General features: G+C 45.9%; 4 protein-coding genes across 5 annotated transcripts in view; 2 read left to right on the top strand and 2 right to left on the bottom strand.

Annotated features, from left to right (window-relative positions):
* The window catches only part of LOC110285124 (probable histidine--tRNA ligase, mitochondrial), a 9,179-nt gene extending 3,992 nt beyond the window's left edge, over positions 1 to 5,187 (bottom strand). Inside the window, exons 1-8 of one of the 2 annotated variants that reach the window (XM_021151124.2) lie at positions 4,907 to 5,187; positions 2,896 to 2,973; positions 2,544 to 2,663; positions 2,326 to 2,421; positions 1,130 to 1,255; positions 743 to 850; positions 485 to 583; positions 79 to 172 (exon numbers count right to left, since the gene is read on the bottom strand). In XM_021151124.2, the coding sequence (XP_021006783.1) occupies positions 79 to 172; positions 485 to 583; positions 743 to 850; positions 1,130 to 1,255; positions 2,326 to 2,421; positions 2,544 to 2,663; positions 2,896 to 2,973; positions 4,907 to 5,008 (823 nt within the window). In that variant the 5' untranslated portion in view covers positions 5,009 to 5,187. The remainder of the gene's footprint in view (positions 1 to 78; positions 173 to 484; positions 584 to 742; positions 851 to 1,129; positions 1,256 to 2,325; positions 2,422 to 2,543; positions 2,664 to 2,895; positions 2,974 to 4,906) is intronic. The other variant, XM_029471884.1, reaches the window with a different exon arrangement.
* A 13-nt stretch (positions 5,188 to 5,200) lies between these two features.
* Hars (histidyl-tRNA synthetase) lies at positions 5,201 to 21,157 on the top strand. The gene is made up of 13 exons (XM_021151123.2): positions 5,201 to 5,390; positions 5,637 to 5,726; positions 11,462 to 11,581; positions 14,023 to 14,118; positions 15,247 to 15,372; positions 16,156 to 16,263; positions 16,397 to 16,495; positions 16,693 to 16,786; positions 17,064 to 17,191; positions 17,284 to 17,526; positions 19,342 to 19,458; positions 20,372 to 20,518; positions 20,755 to 21,157. Exons 1-13 carry the CDS (start codon positions 5,301 to 5,303, stop codon positions 20,824 to 20,826), a joined length of 1,530 nt encoding a protein of 509 aa, XP_021006782.1. The 5' UTR covers positions 5,201 to 5,300; the 3' UTR covers positions 20,827 to 21,157.
* Positions 21,158 to 21,469: 312 nt separating this feature from the next.
* Dnd1 (DND microRNA-mediated repression inhibitor 1) lies at positions 21,470 to 23,984 on the top strand. Its single transcript, XM_021150572.1, has 4 exons — positions 21,470 to 21,541; positions 21,674 to 21,791; positions 22,107 to 22,568; positions 23,169 to 23,984. The coding sequence occupies exons 1-4, from the start codon at positions 21,518 to 21,520 to the stop codon at positions 23,621 to 23,623; spliced, it is 1,059 nt and encodes a 352-aa protein (XP_021006231.1). The 5' UTR covers positions 21,470 to 21,517; the 3' UTR covers positions 23,624 to 23,984.
* Positions 23,845 to 25,916, bottom strand: part of Wdr55 (WD repeat domain 55) — a 3,917-nt gene continuing 1,845 nt past the window's right edge. The window contains exons 2-7 of the mRNA XM_021150571.1: positions 25,581 to 25,681; positions 25,405 to 25,492; positions 25,124 to 25,303; positions 24,906 to 25,005; positions 24,645 to 24,814; positions 23,845 to 24,563 (exon numbers count right to left, since the gene is read on the bottom strand). Coding sequence (XP_021006230.1) covers positions 24,233 to 24,563; positions 24,645 to 24,814; positions 24,906 to 25,005; positions 25,124 to 25,303; positions 25,405 to 25,492; positions 25,581 to 25,681 — 970 coding nt within the window. The 3' untranslated portion in view covers positions 23,845 to 24,232. The remainder of the gene's footprint in view (positions 24,564 to 24,644; positions 24,815 to 24,905; positions 25,006 to 25,123; positions 25,304 to 25,404; positions 25,493 to 25,580; positions 25,682 to 25,916) is intronic.

Genomic DNA, 25,916 nt, shown 5'->3' with positions numbered 1-25,916 from the left:
AAAAAAAAAAAAAAAGTTCAACAAACACACATCACCCTCAACCTATTCTATCATGGCTCTAAAAATCCTATTTCTTACCATGATATTGGACGTAGTCCCCAATTCGATCGGCCACCTCGGGAGCTAGACCTTTCTTTGACACCATCTCATGCCTCACGCCTTCCCAAGACATCTGCATTAAGATCCAAACATTAGCTCGGCCCTTTCTCTAACTGAAGCAGGACCTCTCATTTTCCTTTGGTATGGATGTCTTAAGGGACTAACAGTGAATTCAGTAAAGCCCAAGGCAACTCAGGAAATCCAGCCACAGTCCCCACTGCATGGTGTAACTCAGGCCTTGTTCTAAAATGTCTCCTTAGCCTTTTTCCTTTTCATGCATAGCCACTACTAGCCATGGTCTCCTTACTCTTTCCCTAATGATAGGGATTTGAGGGCAGGGCAGAAACCCAGATAGGATCTATTTACAGCATGTTTTCTTTGTTACCTTGTCTAGTTTGTCCATTGAGGAGCAGATGGTTCGGAGCTTGCTCTCAGGAACACCACAGACAGCAAATATCCCGTCTACAACCCGACGGTCATTTACCTGTCAACTCAATATAATTAACCTATGTCCTGGCAATCAATGCCCTTTCCCTCAAAACAATGGCCATCTCTAAATTTCTCGACTCATTAAATCAATACTAAGACAATTTCACAGGCCAAATTCAAACTTCTCCTTTATTATGTACAAGGCTAGCCTCACCTTAATGAGAAAGTCCCCCAGCTGCAATCCACTTAGGATTTCGCACATGATCCTCAAACACTCTGCATCAGGGATCATTGGGTCAAACTCACCAGCAATGTCAAAATCCTAGAGGAAAAAAAAAAAAAGGAAGAAAGTCAGGCATGGTGGTGCACACACCTTTAATCCTGGAGGCAGAGGCAGATGGCTCTCTGAGTTCAAAGCTAGTTACATAGTGAGTTCCAGGACACCCAGAATTACATACCCTGCTTCAAAAACAAAAAAAAACAAGCAAACAACAAAACAAACCCAGGCAGACAAAATGATAGGAAAGCAAACCCTCCACTGAGCAGCGAAGCCCAACTTAACACCATCACTTGGCCACGCTGTCCCAGGGTGACCACTTACACACTGGCAGAACTCCCGGTAGCGGCCCTGGGCTATGGCTGGGCTCTCTCGCCTCCACACCTTTCCAACTTGGTATCGTTTCATTTTCTTCAGTTTATTCATGGCCAGATATCGAGCAAAAGGGACCTTACATAAAGAGGTTGAGGAAGAAAGATACTATGTTCCATGCGAACACCTCCCATTCAGACAGGAGGGAGAAATGAGTTCCTGGAAATTATCCTCATTTTACAGGATGAAAACAAGGACCTTCCTAGGCTTGTTTCCCACCGTCTCTGAAGCCTAGCAGTGCTTGGTGTTAACAAAGGTGTTTCACTTACTGAAACTGAAAGTTAATCAGAAAAAAGAGGCAAGGATAGAAATGACCTAAGAAATTTGGGCTTGGTCTATTTCGCCCCCATTCAGACCATTACCCAACTACCTACAAAGTAGTCAAAGCTTCAGAACTGAATTAGCCTACAATTTAAAATCCTATTCCTGAAAGCATAGGCCAAAGACCACATGCATATTTTCTAGAATTCTGTTTTTAAATGTTTAGAGCAGTGGCTCCCAACCTTCCTAACACTGTGACTCTTTAATATAGTTCCTACTGTTGTGGTAAACCTCCCCTCCCCCCGCCCCGACCATAACGGTTTTTGTTTTGTTCTGCTACTGTTATGAATCATAATGTAAATATCTGCTATGCAGGCTATCTGACATGCAACTCCTGGAGGGTCATGACCCACAGGTTGAGAACCACTGGCTTAACACTTATAAGATGGCACAGCAGGGAAAGGGGTTTGCTGTACACATCTGGTAATCTGAGTTCTATCCCTAGGACCCATGCAGAAGTTAGGAAAGAACCGCTCCACAAAGTTCTCCCCTTATCTTCACATGCATGTCCACATAAGCGCCAGCCACTACACACGCACAGTAATCAACTAATTTTCTTTTACAGGCACGTTGATAAACACCAGTTACAGAATTTAGGATCTCTGGAGCTAAACTCAGTTCTCTGTGTTTCTGCGAACTTCTTGGAGACATTCTCATACACACTGACGTTAAACAACAGGGCCTTCATGTAGGCTCTGAAGGAAGAAATGCCTTCTGGGAGAAAGTGGACATAAAGGCACTGTCCAAGTTCCTCTATTCCCTTCTGCCAGAAAACGTCCTCTGGATTTGGGGAGAAACAGGTCGGGCTCCTGCGTTCTGAAGGATACAGTAAGGTCGTAGCGCAGAGACAACAACTCTCCACCTTGATCCTTCAAGTCATACATGAGGCCAAAGTTGTCTTCATACTTCTCGGTGAGCATTTCCTGCAAGAGTCATACAGAAATAGCTACAATTCAGAGGACTGTCTACAGACCACAGATGAAAAGCCCTGTGGGAACCCAAAGGCATGTAAACAATGGGGTTCTCAGCACCCTTCCGCTCTTACTTTGAGCTCAAACGCTGGTGTATCCAACCCCTTTGCCCCATGACGTTTGAAACAGCTGATAATCTTATCGAGGATTTTCTCCCTCACAACCATCTGTTGAGGACTTAAATCCCTGGTGCCCTGGAAAGCAAAAGTAGCCAAAAGTAAAGATCAGGAGCATTTAAGACTATAGGTTAAGTCATGTCCATAATCTAATGTCTGAAACTAACTTGAGGCCCATCTAGAATTTCAAGAACAATAAAACAACCCCCAACCCCTGGAAAAAAAAAAAAAAAGATTTAAAGAGAGAGGCAGGGAGAGCAGGCTTGCCTGCACACCACTCCTGACAGGGAGGCTGGGCAGAGGGTGTTACCTTTGGAACCTTGATGATAAAATTCGGCTTCTCTTGATGTGATTTCAGTTGTTCAGACGTTAACACTGCCTTTGCAACCTGAGAGAAAAGGGAACATGAGACCTACCTTCTCTGGACACTGACCAGACCTGTGACCTCTTTGACCCTGTAGACCATCAAGGGTCTGAAAAGACCCTTGACCTCAAGGAAAAAGTTTCCTGAACATTATTTTCTCTATCCTGATCTCCTGTTCATATGGAATTTCCAATTATACCTGCAATATATATGAAGCCCAGTCTTTTTACTACATAAGCATTTTCACTTAAATGTCTGAAAAAGTTGAAGTATCTGAGAATAATAGACACCAAACCTACAACTGCCACCATTAAACTTCTAGAAGCAGGGATTAGAACTCCAGTTCTCTGCTGGATGCACACACATGGAATCCCAGCACTTGGGAGACAGAAGCAGAAGGGTCTCTGTGAGTTTGAGGCTAGCTTTGCCTACATAATAAGTTATAGGGCAGTCAGAGCTACATAATGAGACCCTGTCTCAAACAAACAAAAACAACTCCAGTTCTCAGTTCTTACGCAAATAGCAAAAAAGGTGGTACATGCCATTAATCCCAATAGTTGGAGGCAGAGGCAGGCAGATCACTACGAGTTTAAGACCAGCGTTTAAGTAGCCACATAGTGAGCCCCAGGCTACACAGTGAGACCACACAAAGGAAGGAAGGAAGGAAGAAAGAAAGAAAGAGAAAGAGAGGANGGAAGGAAGGAAGGAAGGTAGGAGGGAGGGGATGAATGAATCAGACCTAGAGAAAGGGTAAGTGGAGCATAAAGAAAGAAACCCGCTAAAGAAAAAAGAACAAACCTGGGCCAGCAGGATAGCTCAGCGGATATCCACCAAGTCTGACCACCTGAGTTAGATCCCTGAGACCCATTCACATGGTTGAAGAGAAATTCAGTTCCCACAATTCACACACACACACACCTATGGAATGATAGGAATAACTTTCCTGGTTATTCCTAGAATAACATTCTATGGAATGATAGGAATAACAGAAACAGTAAAATGCTATGACTGACAATGTTGCGCATGGTGATACGAAGCATCCACTGTCTGAAGACAGGTACCAACCACTGACTTAGTGCTGGGGAGACGGCTTGTGAGTACAGGTGCTGGCCACTTATCAGGACTACCTAAGCTCAATCCCCAGACTATACAGGTAAAGCAAAGCCCAGAAACGCTGCGTAGCACACCAACACCCACCCACACCAATTAATAGAGAAAAACTCTTCTATAAAAAGGAATCAGGCCTAAAGACCCAGAGGTCCTTCCAGAAATACAAATAGTGATGATTACATACTTTGGAGAATCTCTCTCCCCGAAAAGAAACCTGAGTTCAAGTCCCCAAACCCTGATTCTAATTCCAAAATCCAACTATGTCTGAAAATGTTTCTCTGTGCTCATGTTACGGTAAATTCACCTGATGGGCATAAACTCCGTTCATTTATAGTTTGGGGGAATAGCTGTATCGATATTTTCCAAATTCTAATATGTTCAAGATTGAGAAGAAACCTCATATAACTCAGTTGCTATATATCCACAGAGGTCATTTAACCCTATGATCTCCGCTTACTCAACTGTAAAGTGGAGATAAAACTCTCAACTTCTGAGATTTCCCCAATAATAAAACGCTTAGGGCAGTGCAAGTACAAAGTGGCTAATCAATAAAAAAAAACTAATTGCAGGACTGGAGTGATGGCTCTTTTAGAGGACCTGGGTTCCACTCCCAGTATCCGCAAGGTGGCTCACTACCCGCTATAACTCCTGGAACAGGGGCTCCAACGCCCACTTCTGGCCTCGGCGGGCGTGTACACAGAGCACACATGCATGCAGGCAAAATACCCATACTCATAAAAGAAAATAAAAAAATAAAAACCAATTGTAATAATACAGTAGAAACCACGAGTCTAGACTTTCAGGCTAGGAGGCCCCACCGGAAAGGAGCCGGCTCAGGGCGGCTCACCTGGCTATGACAGCCGCGGATGCACACAGTGCTGGGAGGTCGCAGGAGCTGGCCGAGCAGCGCAGCCCAGGCCCTGCGGCGCAGTGGCCCCAGGTGGGGCATTGTGCAGCTGGACGCTGGCTTTCTGGAACTGAAGTCAAGGAACTGGGAACCAGGCCAGTCCGATTTCTGGAAAGCTACGGAGAGCTGGAAACACCTGAGATCGGAGTTAGTTCGGACGGTGGGGTTGAACTCCGAGAATCTCACGCTCCCTGACCCGGAAGTGTTCCCTCCACCTTCGCCAGACACACTCTAGGCACGAAAGCGGGGACTCGGTAACCGGAAGTCATCCGAACCTAGGCTGAGTCCACCAAGGCGGGTTTTAGACAGCCGTCAGTTCCTGCTGGCAGGCAGGATGGCAGATCGAGCTGCGCTGGAGGAGCTGGTGCGACTCCAGGGAGCACATGTGAGGGGTCTTAAGGAGCAGAAAGCGTCCGCCGAGCAGGTAGGTGCGACTTGGATGGAAGGAGAGGAGCCCGGACAAAACCAGAGGAGCATAGAAGGTGGTCTGGCTGGAGGACAGACATGTGGATGAAGGAACCAAGCTGATAGAGTGAATGGAGCCGAGTGAGGAGATAGCTAGGGTGGGTCCTGAGAGAAGCGAGGCCTAAGAGAGAGAGGATCGAGGGGAAAGGGAAGGGAGGGAGGGGAATGATGAATGGTCAGTCCAGCGGCGTTTTTTCCTCCACAGATCGAGGAGGAGGTGACGAAACTCCTAAAACTGAAGGCACAGCTGGGCCAGGATGAAGGCAAACAGAAGTTTGTGCTCAAAACCCCCAAGGTAAACTATTCCTGTGAGAGGCCTCAGAGAGAGGCCCTGATCCACAATCTGGAATACTGCAGAGAAGCCAGTAGTTGGTGGGGTAGGCACTGGGCTGGTTTGAACTCAACCTGAGTCATTCGGCGATGGCAGTGATGACAGAAACGAGGCTGATCAGGGGAGACAGCCTGCTAACTGCTACTCCTTTCATTCATTGTGTAGTTATTGAGTAAGTCTATGTGGGCGTCATTGTGCACTGAATACACCATACTGGATGCCTGCCGTTGCGATGTTGGCATTCCACTAAGATTCAGGGCAAATAATCCCACCCAGGAATATGCAGTTACAAATTATGAGTGGTGATGTGAAGAAATTTAGGGCTGGAGAGATGGCTCCGCAGTTAAGAGCATGCAGAGGATCTAAGTTTGATTCCCAGCACCTACATCAGGTGGTTCACAACTGTCTGTAACTGGCCTCCATAGGCACCTGAGACCACACAGTCCTATAACCATACACCCATACACACATGTGCACACAGTGTATAAAGAGCCAAACTGAGGAAGTGACATGATGGACCTCTCAAGCAGGTTAGAGATAGCCAGGGAAAGGCTGTTAGAATCATAAGCTCAGCAGAGATTAGAAACTCTAAAGCAGAAAAGAACTGTGCTACTTCCTAGGAACTAGAAGAAGCCCTGCACAAATAGAACCAAGTAAAGTTGGAGATGCTTAACTCAGCCTCGGGATTTCGATTCAGATGCTATTCTGTAACTTCTATAAACAGACCTCTGCACCTTTACTGGGTTCCCTTGGCATGTCATACATAGTTCTGTTAATGTACTGGCTTTGAAGTTTCACTTTGCTGTATGTGTGTGCGGATCTATGCAAGTGAATATGGGTACATGCAGAGGCCACAAGAGACTGTCAGATTCCCTGGAGCTGGACTTACAGGCAGTTGTAAGCCAAGGTGCTGGAAATTGAACAAATTAATGTCTCTGGAAGAGTGGCAAGAGCTCTTAATCCCTGAGCCATCTCTCCTGCTCTCTGCAACAATATTTAGTAGTTTATTCATATTATTTAATGTAATTTCTTACTAACTACATTAATTAATAATGAGTAATGCAGTATTATTTAGTAGTTAATTCAGTTTATTTACCAGAATGTAAGACTGGAAATAAACATATATTTGCTGGGCAGTGGTGGCGCACACCTTTGATCCCAGCACCTGGGAGGCAGAGGCAGGCGAATTTCTGAGTTCGAGGCCAGCCTGGTCTACAGAATTAGTTCCAGGACAGCCAAGGCTACACAGAGAAACCCTGTCTCAAAAAATAAAAAATAAATAAATAAACAAAGCAAAAACCAAAGTACAAGCCCTGACCAGCCTCAGACCTTTTATACATATATATATCAGAGACTGTATGTATGTATGTGTATATATTATATATATATATATCAGAGACTGGCTTTGAAATTTTGATCCTAACAGGTGCTAGAATTACAGGCATGTACTACCACACCCATCCCTCACAATTCTTTTTCAGAGACTCAAGAGAAGTTTAAAATCTCAAAGAAATGGGGGCTGGAGAGATTGCTCAGAATTAAGGGTGCTTGCTGTTCTTCTAGAAGAGCTGAGTGGTTGAGCACCCACATACAGCAGCCCACACCTGCCTGTAATTCCAGCTGGCCTCCAAGGGCATCTGCACACATGCCATTAAAGAAATGATCCATAATTGCTCAGAGTATTGAATGGAGAGAAGATAGGGAATTTTTAATTGAACAGTCCCTCCACACCTCAACCCAATGACCAGTCTTAATGTCACTAAAGCAGAAGCAGCAGATATTATGTCCCTGCAGATATGATGCAATAAAAACTACACAGCACCACCTATGAATTCTCATCAGGGGAATTTGAATGTAATTAGGCCTTTAGACTAAGGTGGAGAAACACGGAGTGGAGAACAGGTTAATGACTCATCGGTGATGTTGGTGACTGGATCCAGAATGGAATAAACTTTTTGGGACAAATATTCAGTTTCTTCGACAGATAAATAATGTGATAGGGGTGGGAGTGGGGGATTAAGAGTGTGGCTCGGTATTAGAAGACCTAGAACCCAAATGAGACACCACAAAAGAACAAAAAAAAGGAAGAAAAAGAAAGCTGTTGCTGATTAAATGTATATGTCATCTAAAAATAACATTGTTAGAATCTGATCAAATAAGGTGATCATGAGAAGTTATTACTGAGGTAGTTGGGGGAAGTTGAACACGGCTTGATCTTAGATAGTATAAAGGGATTCCACAGCTATTCACTTTCCTTATGGGAAATGGTATAGCGTTTGCACGTATCCTATACACATCCTCGATGATTACGTCATCTCTAGGTTACTAATACCTAGTATAAGTAGTTATTGCTCAAAGATAATGACATGGAAAAAAATCCATATATTTAATATAGGCAGAATTTTCTTTTAACCTTAAGTATTTTCAGTGCACAGTCTATTGAACCTGTGGCTATTGAAGCTGCAGATACAGAGAACCAAAACCACACTCTTTGCACTCACCATTAAAACAAATGGGACTGGAGAAATGGCTCAGAGATAGAGCACTTGTTGCTCCCGCACAACACCCAGGTTCAATCCCCTGTACTCACATAGTGGCTCACCAGCTATGGTAACTCCAGTTCCAGCGGCTTCAACATCCTCTTCTGACCTCTGTGAGCACCAGGCACACACACAGTGCATAGCCATACATGTAGTAAAACACCCATACCCATAAAAGAAGAGAAATCTTTCAAAATAAAAAATGGTACTTAAGAATATTTTTACTGGGGGAGAGTGGCTCAGTAGTTAAGAGCACTTGCTGGAGGCTCACAAGCATTTCTAACTCCAATGCCAGGGGATCTCACGCCCTTTCTGACTTACTTGGGCACCAGGTGTGTGCACCTGGTGCAAATAGATACTTTCAGGCAAAACATTCACATAAATATATATACACAGAAGGCCTTACCCACATAAACTTAAAAAATAACGGTTTTTATAGTTAAATTATTAATTTTAATCAATCTTGACCCTCGCCCATAACAGGTATCACTAGTAGGAAACAAGTACATCTATAAAGCATTTCTGCTACAAAGCAGGCAGAGTTGACTATCTGACAGACATATTGGTGACGATAAAAGAAGTGGGCTTTACCAACTCAAGGAAATCTCCTGGCAGTAAAATGTTGCTAATGATGAAACTCAGGCATTCAAGTCAAGAATTTTGGGAAACATATATCTTTTACCCTGAGTTTGACAACTTCCTGATAATTTGAATTATCCTGGTAAGATATGTGATGGTGTTAATAAATGATTTTCTGAGTATTATATAATGAAATATGTCAGCATTATAAAACTCTCTAACTTATCAACAAGCCAGTGTTTTCTAGATAACTAGTGTAAGATGATATAAAATCATACCAGGGTAAAAGATCCATTCAACATATAAGATACAGGGGTGGGTTTTAATGTGCAGTTCTGTAGCATGAAATATGCTGATATTATAGGGTAATCATCACTACTTACCTTTTGGGGTTTTTTGTTTGTTTGTTTGTTTATTTTGTTTTGTTTTTCAAGACAGGGTTTCTCTGTGTAGCCCTGGCTGTCCTGGAACTCACTTTGTAGACCAGGCTGGCCTCGAACTCAGAAATCCCCCTGCCTCTGCCTCCCAAGTGTTGTTTTTCTTCCAGATAGGGCCTAGTCTGTAGTCTAGACTGGCCTGGAACTCACCACAATCCTCCTGCCTTGGCCTCCCAAATGTGGAAACAGGAATGAGCGCTATGACTGTTTTTCCAGATCTTTTTCATCATTCAAAATTGAAACTCTACCCATTTAACAATATTCCTTTCTCTACCCTGCCTTCATCCCATAGGTGATTGCCATCCCACTGACTCTGTATTTAACAATTCTAGTTACTGCTATAACTGAGAATGTTTAGATTTGTTTCTTAAGCCAGAATTTTGCTATGTGGTCGGGATTGACCTGGAACTCACTATGAAAACCGAACAACTGGACTTGAACTTAAGTTGATACTCATGCCTCTGCCTGCCAGTGCTGGTATTATGAATATGCACCATCCTCCGCAAATGACTAGGGCTTCTAAATGTAACTATGAAATTTTTACTGCTATGGCTTTCAGATTCCACATTATAACTAGCCTTTAAAGAACAAGTACTTGGATTTTGATGTAGAACCAAAAAAGAATATTAAGAGTTGAGAAGCTCATTGGGTACGCATACTTTTATAAGAACACACCTGTAAAGCCAGGCATAGTGGCTCACGTCTTTAATCCCAGCACTCAGGAGGCAGAGGCAGGCGGATTTCTGAGTTTGAGGCCAGCCTGGTCTACAAAGTGAGTTCCAGGACAGCCAGGGCTATACAGAGAAACCCTGTCTCGAAAAAAACAAACAAACAAAAAGAGAACACACCTGTGTAACATTAGAGTTTCTTCATATTTTTCAACCAGACCAATATACATCAATAGAAATTTAATACAAAAAGCACATAGGAAAATTAACTGTCTTTATTAAGGAAAACATTAAAGATTTGCAAAAGTGGGCTGGAGAGATGGCTCAGCTGTTAAGAACACCTGCTGCTCTTGCAGAGAACCTGAGTTTGATTCCCAGCACCCACATGGCAGATTACAAGCATCTGTAACTCCAGTTCCAGAAGGTCTGACACCCTCATCTGGCCTCCACAGGCACCAGACGTGCCAGTGATGCATGGGCATACATGCATGAAAAGCACCATACACATAAAATACAAAATAAGACTGCAGAGGCAGGTGAATTTCTGAGTTTGAGGCCAGCCTGGTCTACAGAGTGAGTTCCAGGACAGCCAGGGCTACACAGAGAAACCCTGTCTTGAAAAACCAAAACAAAAACCTGTAAACAAGATTTGCCAAAATGTGATCAATGTTACTCTTCTCACTACATCTTTTAATTCACTCAAAATATTATTTGTGTTGATGTGTAAAGATATGTCAATAAGATTTTGCACTTTAACTTTTGTATGTGGCAAATATACATAGAAATAATACCTCTGGGTTGAGAGTTTGTAGCTAAGAATGTGAGAAGGTCCTTAGACCAAAGGCTCTAGAACAGGCTATCATGGCCTAGACCAAAATCTCTGGTCTGGGTGGGAGACAGGCTTCACTGTGCACTTGCTGAGTGCTCTTAGGTGGTCACTTGACTTCTTGACAGCCTGTAATTCAGCTATAGAATGTATCTGCCTACCCTGTCTTGGAGCTTTTGTCTTAGAAAGGGGTCTCACTGTTACGGATCAGGCTAGCCTTGAACTCGGTGGTCCCCTAGCCTCTGCCTTCCAGGTGCCACCATACCAGGCTCTGTGAGAGTGTGCACTCAGAAATACCTTTGTTAAATAGAATTTGAAAGGAAATTAGGTTGGAAAAAAATTGCACATAAACTTTAGCATTAGACCCGTGGAGCCACTTTGAATCAATAATATACATGTCAAGTTCTCTGCTGTGCAAGGAAATACACTTAGTGTTGAGTTTTCAGAAAACTTAAATTGAGAAAATGGCTCTGAATTCTGGAAAACAGAACCTAGCTGGCAGATGGAGTCACAGGGCCTCTTCTGAGCTGTCTTCCCACTTTTACAGCAGTATTTGTGTCCCTTGTTGCTGAGCTGGACTTTGGATATTTCTAGAGTTTACTGTTCTTTGTTTTAAATGTCATCCTTGTGTTTTGATTTTACTCTGAAGGGCACGAGAGACTATAGCCCCCGGCAGATGGCAGTCCGGGAAAAGGTATTTGATGTCATTGTCCGCTGTTTCAAACGCCATGGAGCAGAAGTGATTGATACACCTGTGTTTGAACTAAAGGTGAGAACTGGGTAAGGAGAAACTGCACAGCGGATGGGCTCATGATGGCCTCCTATAGAGGAGTCTAAGGTTAGAATCTTAACATATTACTGGAGCAGAAAGAGTCCAGTCCATGAATACAGTCTAGTCCCCACCAGAATACAAATGTTTATGAGCCCACACACCAGGGCTTTTAAAGCTTTTAAAATCCTGGCTGGTTTGGTCAGAGGGATATATTATAACTGGTTGAAGACATCAAAGGACATGGACTGCTGTTATGCCCTTAAGACTTTCATTTTGCTTTCTGACGTTGTTCATATCTCAGACTTTAAAAAGCATATATATTTGCTAACTTGATAATGCATTCCTATAAACTTATCTTCAAGAAAAATATTCAAAACCAGAAAGCTGTGTGAATAGATATGCCTAGTAACACGTTTTGGAAATGTGTATTACCTGGAATGGCATAAACATCAAATAGGGTGGTATTAGCAGATAGATAAGGGCAAAGCTTCTTTCTGTTGTTCTGAGACAGTCTCATTATAACCCAGGCAGGCCTTGAACCACAAGCTGGGTGCTTCTGCCCTCCTGAGTTACAGGTCTAGCTCACTGCACCTTGAGTCTCACTGGAAAACTATACATCTTTTTTATTGGCTTACTTTTTAATGGTGGGGGAGTAAGATTTATTTTTCATTGTGTGAATGTGTGCACATGAGAACAGGTGCCTGGGGAGTCAGAGGTATAGGATGCCCATGGAGCTGGAGGTAGAGGAGGTGTGAGCTGACTTAGGTTCTGTGACTCAAACTCGGATCTTCAGCAAGATCGGTACAAAATCCTAACTCCTTTAGCGCGGCTGGAGGGATGGCTCAGCAGAGCACTTGTTACTCGTGCAGAGGATCTGGGTTTTGTTCCCAACATCCATGTGACTCACAATCATTTGCAACTGGGGTTCCAAAGGATTCAACACTCTTCTGACTGCCACAGGCACCAGGCATGCATATGATGAACATACAAACATGCAAAGCACTCATATCCATAAATAAAGTAAATATATATTATTTTTTAACTTTTTATAAATCTTAAGTAATAATACCTTAGGACTGACTAAGATGGCCCAGTGGGTAAAGACATTTACTACCAGGGCTGGGGAGATGACGCCCTGACTAAGAAGACCTGAGTTCAATTCCCATTACCCACATAGTAGCTCACAATTGTCTGTAAGTCCAGTTCCAGGGACTCCTGTGCCCTCGCACAGACATACATGCAGGAAAACACCAATGTACATAAAATAAAGATCCTAATTTAAAACAAACAAACAAAAAAGACATTTACTGCCAAGCCTGATGGCTGAGTTTAATCTTCACAGGATGGGAGAACCAACTTTCACAAGTTATCCACTGACCTTAATGCATATGAACACATACAATATAAATAATGGTTGTAAAAAAAAAACATAATATTTTAGCAGGGCCTGGTGCACCTTTGATCCTAGCACTAGGAGGCAGAGGCAGGTGAAGTTTGAGGCCAGCCTGGTCCACAGAGTGAGTTCCAGGACAGCCAGGGCTAAGTAGAGAGACCCTGACTTGAAAAACATGGAGAGTGGGGGCCGGAGAGAGTAGTAATAGTTTAGCTCTGCCACAATATAGAAAAAAAAAGCAGAATATCAACACTGAATTGTTATTCCTTTTTAATTTTTTTTGTTCTGTCTTTTTGAAAGTCTTTCTAAGTAGACTAGGCCAGCTTCGAACTCAGAGAGATGTACCTGCCTCTGCCTTCTGAGTGCTGGATGTGCCTGCGTATAATCCTGATTAACTGTAACTACATCAAACTTACAAGCATTAGGATGAAAAGCAGAGGGACTACAGAAATACAGACAAGTTGAAATTAGTCACGTTGGAGTAGTAAGTTTTTGTGTTTATAATGGTCTTTTTTAAAAGATGTATTTACTTATGTACTTTTATTAATATGAGTGCTCTAGTTCCATGTATGCCTGCATAGTAGAAGAGACATCAGATCCCATTACAGATGGTTGTGAGCCACCACGTGGTTGCAGGGAATTGAACTCAGGACCTCTGAAGAGCAACCAATGCTCTTAACTGCTGAGCTGTTTCTCTAGTCCCTATAGACTAGAGGTCTAAGGGCAGGGACTACAGCTTAGTGATAGAGGAATCGCCCACCCAGGACAAAGCCTAGGTTCAATCCCTAGCGTCAAACAATTTAACAGCAGCAGCAACGACAGTAATAGTAATAATAATTTTAAAACCCTACTTATAACCAGATGTGGTGGCCCAAGCCTTTAATCCCAGCATTCAGGAGGTAGAGGGAGGCAGAGCTCTGGTAGTTCAGAGCCAGCCAGAGATACATAGTAAGACCCTGCCTCAAAAAAAAAAAAAACAAAAAAAGCCCCACAAGTTAAAGTGTGACTTATTATTGTGATCCTATTTCTCCTTTGGTTTCTCCAGGAAACACTGACTGGAAAGTACGGAGAAGACTCAAAGCTTATCTATGACTTGAAGGACCAGGGTGGGGAGCTGCTGTCTCTCCGTTATGACCTTACTGTATCCTTCTAAACCTGGGTTCTTAAGACTTTTAGGAATTGGCACTCACTGGAGTTGAACTTGGTTTTAGGGACAGCAGGCACAGGTAAGATTAAATATGAAGCCACTGACAGTGAAAGGAATTGTTTCCTCTAAAGCAAGATAAAGGACTTTGGGTAAGCAGAATATAATCTTAGAAATCTCCAGCTTTGCCAGGGGCAAGCCTTTAGTCCCAGCACTTGGGAGGCAAAGGCAGGTTGTCCTCTGTGTTTGAGGCCAGCCTGGTCTACAGAGTTCCAGGACAGCCAAGGCTACACAGAAAAAAAAAAAAAACTGTCAAAAAAAAAAAAAATTCTGTTCCCAATTTTACAACAGCTCCTGGCCAGTCCCAGTGGGCAGACTTTTCTGTAATTGATTACTATTTCCTTTATCTTCAAGTGTCTCAGTCACTGTTCTATTGCTGTGTAGAGACCATAACCAAGGCAACTCTTATAAAAGAAAGCATTTAATTGATGGCTTGCTTATAGTTTATAGAGTTAGCCTATCATCATGCCAGGGAGCATGGCAGCACAAAGGCAGGCATAGTGCTGGAGAAGTGGCTGAGAGCTTTACATCCCGATTCACAGGCAGCGGAGGCGGGGGAGAAGGGGGGNGGGGGGGAACAGAGAGAGAGAGACATACACACACATTGAGCCCAGGGTGGGCTTTTGAAACTTCAAAGCCCACTTCCAGTAACACACTGCCGCAACAAGGCCATACTGCCTAATCCTTCCAGATAGTTCATCAACTGGAGACTAAGCAGAGAAATACACAGGCCTATGGGGGCCAGTTTCATTAAAACTACCAATCAATCATCCGATTAGGGATTCCACAAGAGCCCTTTTCTTGCTGTGTCTAATCTGCCAAGTTCCCTTCTCTCCTCTGGTCCGCATAGTCTAGGGAAACAGTCAGAGAGGAAGGAGCCTTACTCTTCTTCCCTGCTTCAGCTGCCTTTTATGACTACACAGTTAATTCTTCCTGACAATGAGACGTGCTGTTTCTCTTCTAGGTGTGGTTTATCTGTACCCACAGGGTTAGACCCTGGCTTCTGTGGGTGACGATATCCCAGCAGCCACCGAAGGCTTCTTTTTCTTAACACTGTGTTATCAGGTCCCTTTTGCTCGGTATCTGGCAATGAATAAACTGACCAACATTAAACGCTACCATATAGCAAAGGTGTATCGCCGGGACAACCCAGCTATGACCCGAGGCCGTTACCGTGAATTCTATCAATGCGTGAGTGTCTGAAAACCATGGAGCAGGATGGGTAACTCAAGCCCTCTCTCCAGTAGGGCCTACTGTGTGCATCCTGAACACACTAGATGGTCTCAAAAAATGCTCTTAGATTCCCCTGATATCTGCATGTAGACCTCCTGATGGGTTGGTGGACTTGAAGAATAAGACAAACAATCAGTTATTTGAGGACCTGGTTTGGTAGGGGTTTTCAGGGGCAGTGGGTTGTTTTGTTTAGAAAAAAAAATTACTTGCTTCTTTTTGGTGCTGGGGATTGGATGCAGGGCTTTGTACACACTAGGACACCAGGGAGTTGTTCTAGCTCCAGGTTCTTTATTACCACAGTATTAGAATCCCAACAGAGAATGAAGTTCAGTATGAATTGCTATCAAGTCTTCTAGACTAATGTGGCAGGATTTCTGACAGATGGGGAAAAAAATAGCAAAAGATTTAAGGTGCGAAGGGCTTGGGCAGGAGCTCAATGGTAAAGTGATTTCCTCACATGCTTGAAGCCCCAGAATTGCCACAGAGACAGACAGACAGACAGACACAGTGACAGAGACACACTGACTAAGGCTGGGAAGTTTCCCCACAACAGTAGGAGAAGCTAAGGAAGATGAATTGAATGAAGAACAATGGTTTCATAACAGACAGGCAAACAGGACTGCTGAGAGCCCGAGAGTGGATGATGAGACAAAACAAAGGGGAAGGCCTGTGCTCAGATGCCAACAGAGTAGAAGTTTCAGGAGTCCATCACATGCCACTCACCTTCCTCTCTCCCTGCAGGATTTTGACATTGCCGGACAGTTCGACCCCATGATTCCTGATGCAGAGTGCCTAAAGATTATGTGCGAGATCCTGAGTTCACTTCAGATCGGCAACTTCCTGGTCAAGGTCAGAGATGGATAGGACTGGGAGGGGAAGGTGTGGCCTGGCCTCTCACAGTTCATTATCCCCTGTGATAGAGACTATAGGGAATCATGCAAAGTAAACAGACTCCCTCTTCCCTATCCCTTGCTCCTCTCAGGTAAACGACAGGCGCATCCTAGATGGGATGTTTGCTGTCTGTGGTGTTCCTGATAGCAAGTTCCGTACCATCTGCTCCTCAGTGGACAAGCTAGACAAGGTAACAACCCAACCCCCTGGCTGACTCTTCCTAGACCCTGCCCTGTTTTAAACAGTGAAATTTTATGAGGAGAGATAGCTTCCTCTCTGCCTACTGGAGGAGGACGGGCCCCAGTGCAGATGTTAAAGGACACCTTTGCTCTCAGGTCGCTCCTCGAGAAGGGTCCGTACTTGTTCTGACTGTTGTTGTCTGCCCAGGTTTCCTGGGAGGAAGTGAAGAATGAGATGGTGGGAGAGAAGGGCCTTGCACCGGAAGTGGCTGATCGCATCGGGGACTATGTCCAGCAGCATGGTGAGAAAAGAACCCAGCCCACATCCCTGCCCTCAGTGCTGAAGTTGAACTCTGTGTGTGTGTGTGTGTGTGTGTGTGTGTGTGTGTTGGTGAAGGGGGAGTGATCACATGTAGTGTGTGTGTGTGTGTGTGTGTTGGTGAAGGGGGAGTGTCGCGTGTACATGTAACTGCAGCCCAGACCAAAGGTAGACCTACTGGTTTGGGGTTTGGTTGGTTGGTTTGTTTGTTTGTTTGTTTGTTTTTCTTGTCCATCTGGCCTACAAATTTGTTTCCTCAGGTGGGGTTTCTCTGGTGGAGCAGTTACTGCAGGATCCTAAACTCTCCCAAAACAAACAGGCTGTAGAGGGCTTGGGAGACTTAAAGCTGCTCTTTGAATATCTAATCCTGTTTGGCATTGATGACAAGGTAAGTGAAGTTGGAGATAGGAGCCCCAGCTGACCTCTGTGGCTTGGGGTCCTCAATCCTATCTGCTACTGACCATGACCTTGCCTCCACAGATCTCCTTTGACCTGAGCCTTGCTCGGGGGCTAGACTACTATACTGGGGTCATCTATGAGGCGGTGCTGCTACAGATGCCAACCCAAGCTGGGGAAGAGCCCCTGGGTGTGGGCAGCATAGCTGCTGGAGGGCGCTACGATGGCCTGGTTGGCATGTTTGACCCCAAGGGGCGCAAGGTGCCATGTGTTGGGCTCAGTATTGGAGTGGAGCGGATCTTTTCCATTGTAGAGCAAAGATTAGAGGTAAGTCCTAGGGCAGGTGGCCTGTGAACTCCTAGGGACAGGCTTTGGATAGGGATCATCTCTGAGAAATGCAGAAAAGATGATTAATAGCTTTCAGTCTCACTCATTTATAAGCCAGTGTCGTGTGTGTGTGTGTGTGTGTGTGTGTGTGTGTGTGTCTGGATATGTTTATGATCCTGAAAATTGAACCTGGGCCTTGTACAAGCTAGGCAAGCACTCTATCACTGTGCTCTTTTTCACTTAGTTTAAGACAGGGTCTAATTGAGTTGCCCAGGGTGACTTTAAACCCAGTGTGTAGCCCACTTAGGTCTTAAATTCTCCTGGATCAGCCTCTGAATAGGTGGACTAGGTTAAGTCCTCAGGCCTGGCTTCTAGGATAGTTTTGTGAATCTTGGTTCTTTCTCCACTGGAGAATAGCAAAAGAAACCCTATTCTTCCTCTCATTGGGAAATATACCCAAGGCCCTGGGCTTACGCAGAAGGCCGCTCTGCCTCCCTAGGACCCAGAGTGACACGGGAGCTCCCCAGGCTTCTCACAACTGAACACCTTTGTAGCTGGAACTCTTAAGTGGCTCACTGCACTGGGGTCTCCGGAATGCTCCAGCTGCTTTCCCGTCTTCCTGTCCTGTTTTCTCTAAGATGACACCACATGCTCACTTGAGGTCATTCTAGTAGGCATCTTTTTTTTTTTTTTTTTTTTTTTTTAATGTAAGTACCCTGTCACTGTCCTCAGACACACCAGAAGAGGGCATCAGATCTAATCACAGATAGTTGTGAGCTACCATGTGGCCTCTGGAATTCGAACTCAGGACCCCTGGAAGAGCAGTCAGTGCTCTTAATCGCTGAGCCATCTAGCCCTCTAGTAGACATCTTATGTTGTAGCTTTGAAAACAGTTTTTCAGAAAAGGTTGAGGAGTTCTTTGTGCCTACATCCACACATAACTAGTGGAAATGGAAGAGTAGAAAGTGAAGACCAGGTACCAGTGGTGACTTGAGGTGGTCTCAAAGGCATTTCCTTGTGATTGTGCCTGTGACCCCTAACCTCTTGGGAGAAAGGAGTTTTAACTTTACTGTGTTGCTAGGTTGAGCCCTCAGGCCTGGCTTTTAGGATAGTTTTGTAAATCTTGGTTCTTTTTCCACTAGAGAATAGCAAAAGAAACGCTGTTCTTCCTCTCAGTGGGAAATATGCCCCAAGGCCCTGGGCTCAAAATAGTTACACATTTTATTATTGTTGTGTTTTAGTGTTTTGTTCTGGTTTTGTTGTCGTTCCAATTTTTATTTTATGTAGATAAATGTTAGTGCCTACATGTGCATCTGTGGCTGGTCCCCACAGAGGGACCATCAGATCCCCTCAGATCTCAATTACAGATGGTTATGAGCTGCCTTGTGGGAAGCAGTCAGTGCTCTTAACTGCTGAGCCATCTCTCCAGTCCCATTATGTGTTTTCTTGGATTTTCATTTGGTTTTGTTGTGTGGTTGTTTGTTTTGTTTCGCTTTGTTTTTGAGACATACTAAGTTCAAACTCATCTATTCAAGGCTAGCCTTAGCCACCTGGCCCGTCTGTCTCCACCTCCCACGCACTGCAATTACAGCTGTTTATCATCACACTAAGCTTGTCATCCAAGTCACACAAGTCGGTTCATTTCTTACACCTTCTCAGAACTATTCCATGTCCAGCTGGCAGGTCAGAAGGCTGCCCTCCTTCCCTAGTTGACCTCATTGAGTTGGACTTGGTCTCTCAGGATCCCAGCTACAGCCTCCATGTTTGTTCCTCGATAGCATAGTCCAGCTCTGACTCTTGCCTGCCTCTCTCTAGGCTTCAGAGGAAAAGGTACGGACCACAGAGACGCAGGTGCTCGTGGCATCTGCACAGAAGAAGCTGCTGGAGGAGAGACTGAAGCTTGTCTCAGAGTTATGGGATGCTGGGATCAAGGTACAGGGGCCATCCCTAGGCTGGCTGCAAACTTGGGAGTGCTAGACACAAACTAATACAAGTTTACATAGTGCCTTCTTCCCATTGTTTCTTCAAATGGAGCAAAGAACAAGGTGCCTCTTACACTACAGTGTGTGGTCTTCATGTGGGACTCAGAACAGAGGGAGCAGGGTCTGTCTCTGACTCTGGTGCCTGCATTTGGGACCCTTTCCTCCTAGTTGGTTGCTTAATGGAGCCTTAATAGGAGAGGAGGTGGGGGCTGGTGAGATGGCTCAGTGGGTAAGAGCTTCCGAAGGTCCGGAGTTCAAATCCCAGCAACCACATGGTGGCTCACAACCATCCGTAACGAGATCTGACTCCCTCTTCTGGAGTGTCTGAAGACAGCTACAGTGTACTTACATATATAATAAATAAATATTAAAAAAAAAATAGGAGAGGAGAGGAGGTGCCTAGTCTTACTGCCACTCGATATGGTGGGGCTATTTAATATCCATGGAGGCCTGTCCTTTATGAAGAGAAACAGGAGGGAGGAGGGGAGAAGTGAGGGGTAGGGAGGGGATACTGTGGTCAGGATAGAAATAAATAAATAAATAAATAAATAAAGCCTAAAAAGGATTGCTTGATTGAGAGAGCTTTGTCAAGTATATTCTCCCAATTGTTCTTATATGCTGTTAACAGCCTTTTTATTCTTATCAATACCAGTACCATACATTATGTTATTAAGATTCTGCTTTATAGTATTGTGAACAGGATTTAGTAATTTATAGAAATGGAAATGAAGGTACTTTTTCAGAGCTGGAGAAGAAAGACACTTAAAAAAAGAACAAGGTGCCTGCTGCATCCTCCCCCCTCCTCCAGAGTTTGTCCCTGAGAACAACAGAAGCCTTTGTTTTCTTCCTTGGTCATTTTGCAGGCTGAGCTGCTGTACAAGAAGAACCCAAAGTTACTAAACCAGTTGCAGTACTGTGAGGAGGCAGGCATCCCACTGGTGGCCATCATTGGTGAGCAGGAACTCAAGGATGGCGTCATCAAGCTCCGCTCCGTGGCCAGCAGAGAGGAGGTGAGGAGGGCGTCAGGCACGGGCTGGCCCAGGCCTGTTTGAGACCTGAGCCTCCTATAGGACTAGCTTATAAGGAACCCGAGGGCTTAGGCTTTAACTATAATTGTGGCATTTAAGATCTCTGGGGTACCTAACTGGGCACATGTCCCAGTGAGCCAAACCTGGTAACTAGAAGTAGGCACTCAGGGAACAGCTAAGAGGGAGATATTCATACCTTCTTCCTCTGTTGTGGCCAGGTGGATGTCCGAAGAGAAGACCTTGTGGAGGAAATCAGAAGAAGAACAAATCAGCCCCTCTCCATCTGCTGAACTGAGCAAACCAGTAGAGGAAACAGGATTGGTCTTAACGAAAACAAAACTGCATATGTACTGAAAACAGTCTGCATATTTCCGATCCAGCAGAAGACTGAAGGGTGGTCAGAACAGAGGCTTTTTGTTTTTTGTTTTTATTATTATTATGTTATCCGTAATCACTGGCAAAAAAAAAAATGGCCAGGTACTACACTGTCGGGGATTATAGGTGGACTAATCACGTCTGCCTCCTAAATTCCTGTATGGACTTGAGATGGCTTCATTGAAAAACCACACGGCAGATGAACAACCTATGGCCAAAAAGTCCAATAAATGTCTCTACCGCTAACCTGTCTGTGTCCGTGATGCCTAGCGCTACCTTCCTCCGGTCCTGACACTGGTAAAAGGAGGAAACCTTCTCAAACTCACTGGGTCTTGCTAGAGGTTCTTGTTTCCAGTGTCCATTCTGCCCCTGAGCTCCCTCCACTCCGCCCACTTTTGGCGATGGAACTCCTCCCACTCACGGTCCTAAGTGGGGGGGTTCGAGATTTCCAAGGGCGTGCAGAGCGTGCAAGGATGACTCTTTGAGAGGCGGGGTCGTGCTCAGAGCCAATGAGAACTTAGAGGGGGCGTGGAGGGCAGGGAATCTTCCAGAGGCAGAAGCCGAAGGAAGGTCTAAAGAGGGAACTGTAAGACTTTGGAAAGAGCCATGCAGTCCAAACGGGAGTGCGAGGTTAGTAAATGAAGACCTAAGTGATTCTTGGGCACGGCCTACAGAAGGGGGTGGTTACGGTGACCCCCAACACCTCTAACGAGGTGGAACAGGGCCGGTGATGCCCCATTCCAACCTACCTTTCTCCCCCAGCAATGGTGTGAGAGGGTGAATCCAGAGAACAAGGCAGCCCTGGAGGCGTGGGTAAGAGAGACTGGCATCCGCCTGGTGCAGGTCAACGGGCAAAGGAAGTATGGAGGGCCACCCCCAGGTACAGTAGCCCCAGCCCCTGTGACACTAGGCCATCCACGGCCACTCTATAGATAGGCTCCAAAGTCAGAAAACCCAAATTACTCTCTACTAGATGTGGCCATTTGTCTGGCCTCCCTTCCACACTGGCCGTCAAGGATGGTGCGGGCCTAGTTGTTTACAGTCTAGTCCAATTATGGTAACGACCCCCAGGAGCCAGAAAGGTGTCAATATTTCCAGATGGTCTCCCTTCTCCGCCCCCCACCCCCCAGCTTTATCCTGGAGCTTAAAAACATCCTTGTGGACCACAGTAACCAACAAAATCCTCTCCCTCCAGGCTGGGTGGGCAGCCCGCCACCATCAGGGTCCGAGGTGTATATCGGACGACTTCCGCAGGACGTGTACGAGCACCAGCTAATCCCACTCTTCCAGCGCGTGGGGCGCCTCTATGAGTTCCGCCTAATGATGACCTTCAGTGGTTTGAACCGCGGCTTTGCCTATGCGCGCTACAGCTCGCGGCGCGGTGCCCAGGCCGCCATTGCTACGCTGCACAACCACCAGCTGCGGCCTTCTTGCCAGCTCCTGGTGTGCCGAAGCACCGAGAAGTGCGAGCTGACGGTGGACGGGCTGCCTCTTAGCTTGAACCGCCGAGCGTTACTGCTCGCCCTGCAACCGTTCGGTCCCTGCCTGCAGGAGACACTGCTGCTACCCAGTCCTGGGTCTGCGCCTTCTCAGATTGCACTGCTCAAGTTCAGTACGCACCGAGCTGCTGCCATGGCCAAAAAGGCCCTGGTAGAAGGTAGGGGTGGAAGGTGCGGAGGGGTGGCTGGCTACTTAACAACATACCCCCAAATCTATAGTCAGACACAAGTGGAGTTCCTGAACTGCTGCCATATTAATGTTGCTGCCACTACTTACCTATATTTAAGTCACTTGTCTTACAGGTCTTGGGTGGCTTTGTTTGTTTTTTCCAAGACAGGGTTTCTCTTTGTAATAGCCCTGGCTGTCCTGGACTTACTTTGTAAATTAGGCTGGTGTCAAACTCAGTGATATGCCTAACTGTGCCTCTCTAATGCTGGGATTAAAGGTGAATTCCAGATGGGCTAATGCAGCCAGTACCACTTCTAACTCAGTGGAGGATAAACAGTGATAAATCTTAGTTTCAGTTTTCTTTGACCAGAAAGGAAGCCATTGTGATGGTTATTAAGCAAATAGAGCCTGGCTGCTTTGTATTCCCCTAGGGAATAATGAAGCCTAGGGAAGTTGTCACACCACCTACAAGTGGAGAGGCATTAAACATCGCCTGTGGCAAGTCACTTCAAAGTCTGGTCTTAAGTGCTTGCTGCTCCTAGTGTTTAACGCTGCCCTTGTCTCTCTGCCTTTTTTTATTTTTTGACAGGTCAGTCACGCCTCTGTGGAGAGCAGGTGGCTGTGGAGTGGCTCAAGCCAGACCTAAAGCAGCACTTCCGCCAGCAGCTTGCAGGTCCCTCACTGAGGTTCCTCAGGCCAGATGTCAGCCAACTAACCCAGACCAGGGAGAAGCTGGGGTCCCAAGGGGCTCGGGCTGCCCTCCAGCTGCTGTGTCAACGGATGAAGCTAGGCAGCCCAGTGTTCCTGACCAAGTGTTTGGGAACAGGGCCTGCTGGCTGGCATCGCTTCTGGTACCAGGTGGTGATCCCTGGGCATCCAGTGCCTTTCAGTGGCCTCATTTGGGTTGTGCTGGCCTCTGATTGGCAGGATGGGCATGAGGTGGCCAAGGATGCTGTGTCCGCACAGCTGCTGGAGGCACTGAGTGAACCTAGGGCCAGCTTGTGGTCTCCTGGGGCTGAAGCAGGTACTATGGTTAAGCAGTGACCCGTTCTTTCTACAGGCACCCTAAGTGGGTTAAGCAGAGCCTGTGCCAACCCCCCAGCCCAGCAGGCCTGGGCAGCCCAGGGCCTGGTGACAGCTTTCCCTGCTGGGACAGGACCCTGTCGCACCTAAGTGCTACTTTAGTTGTGAGGAACCTTGCCCTCCCCCACTGAGCCCAGGGTCTGACCTGCTATCCTTAGTCTTTCCCAGCTTGGCACCAGAACTTACTATGAATCTTTGTTTTTATTTGGAGAACTGGCTGAACCAAAGAGCCCTTCCTCCCACCACTTGTCCCTGGTTTGGGCTTACACGGTTTTTGTTTTTCTATACTGGTTTTATTTATATTAAAACCCCAGTTGGTATACATGTGTCTGCTTGGTATACATGTGTCTTGCTGTAGTAGTTGTAGAGTTTGTTTTACAATGATAGGGGGAGCAAATACTTCCCCACTTTGGGGCCCTGAGTCCATGTCATTTCTTACATGACACAGTAGAATATAGAAACTCAGTGGTAGAGCTGAGCTGATCATGTTCAAGGTAGTAGGTTCAATCTACAGCATCAACAGATTTCTTTGGGGAAATCTGTCCCAGAAAACAGCTCCTTGTCCCTCCCTTAGTCACTGTCATCATCGTCATCACTCTCCCTCACCACCTCCTCTGGAGCCTTGGCATCCTCTTCATCTTCCCTCAACCCTGCAAAGAAGTCGTCCGTGCTCCAAGCCTTACTGCTCAGGGCACGAAGTGGCCCTCCCTTTTTCTTGCGTCGCCGATAGTCATCCACAACCACGGTTCGAAGCTGAGTCATGTCCCAAAACTTGAGGCGCTGGTCGTGGCCACTACTGGCCAGAAAGTGGCCGCAATGGGATAGGGCTAGCACCTCCACAGGCTCCCCGGCATGCTGGCCCACAGTACCTACCACTCGGTTTGGCAGGATGTTCACAGCCCTGAGCAGAGAGGAGTGTTAGGAACTGGCTTAGCTTGGTTTATAATTCCTGTGCTTGAGGGCTGCTCCCGGCTCCCCTTACCTGATGATTCCATCCGTGGAGCCAGTGCACAGCAGATTCTCGGTGACTGGAACCATGCAGTCAATGGACTCTGCTCTCAGGGCAAAGCGGTCACTTGTAGCCCCAAAACCATTCCAATTGAAGAGGTAGATGGTCCCCTCGCTAGATCCACAGGCCACCTTCTTCCCGTACTGCAGGTTAACAGAGCAAACAGTGTTTGTGGAGTCACTTCACAACAGATCCCCTAGTAGATGGACCCTATCCCATCATACCCAGCTGTACTTTCATGAGGGCGACGGAGGTTAGATCTCCTGACTGAGGCTCTGAGAGTAACTCAAACCGGCGTCTCTTGATGTTGAAGACACCAAGGCAGCCATCCCCACTGTAAAGAAAAGCAGATAAGATGGGAAGTTCTATTTGAGGAAGACTACTACAGGCACCTATTCACCACTGGGCCCCGAGGGAAGAAGATGAGCAGGGAGTTATGTTTAAGGTTGTACCTGGCTGTCAGCAGCAGCTTTTTGGCTGGGTCTAGAGCCATGTCAGCAATATACTCCTCATGCTGCCGCATATCCATCAAAGGGCCCTCTTTACGCTGGTCCCACAGCCGGATGCCACCTGTGTCGTCCCCCGTAACCAGAGCATTCTCATCCACAAGCAGCACACTGTTGATGGGGGCACTGGAAACACAAAAATGGGAATTTGTTAGAGTAGAGACTTCTCTACTGCGAAGGTGAGCCCTCAACCCTCACTAGGTCCACATATACCTGATTTTCCTTACCTGTGGGCCTTGGAAATTCGCCTTTCCAATTGTCCCTGTTCGACATCTAAGATGTGGATTGCTTTGTCCTTAGAGACAGTAACAAGTTCTAGGGGGAAAAGGCCCAGGTTAGGTACTGCTCGTTGTCCTCTGCCCTCTACCACTTGCTGGCTGCCTTCCCCAGTCCTGCCGCTTACTTTGCCCATCCTCTGAGAAGACAACGGCCCGGCAGGACTTGAGGTGGTGTCCTGAGGACCAGAGTTCCTTGGTTTCTCCCTCCTGACAAGAGTAGGCAAAGCTGAGGAAAAGGAAGTGAGAGTGAATGATCCCAAACCAGAGCTGATGCATGGAGCACAAACCAACCTTCCCACGGAGGCAGGACACTTCCAGGAGCATAGAACTTCTATCCATTTTCTTTCTTTGTAGTACTGGAGACTAAACTCAAGTCTTCACACATATTAAATAATTTGAGTCACACATTCCCAGCCTGTTTATCCTTTTTCCTCTCTCTCTCTCTCTCTCTCTCTCTCTCT

Source organism: Mus caroli, chromosome 18 (genome assembly GCF_900094665.2).
Source record: "Mus caroli chromosome 18, CAROLI_EIJ_v1.1, whole genome shotgun sequence".
Taxonomy (NCBI): Eukaryota; Metazoa; Chordata; class Mammalia; order Rodentia; family Muridae; genus Mus; species Mus caroli.
Note: the sequence above shows the minus strand (reverse complement) of the source record. Positions and strands in the feature narration are given on the sequence as shown.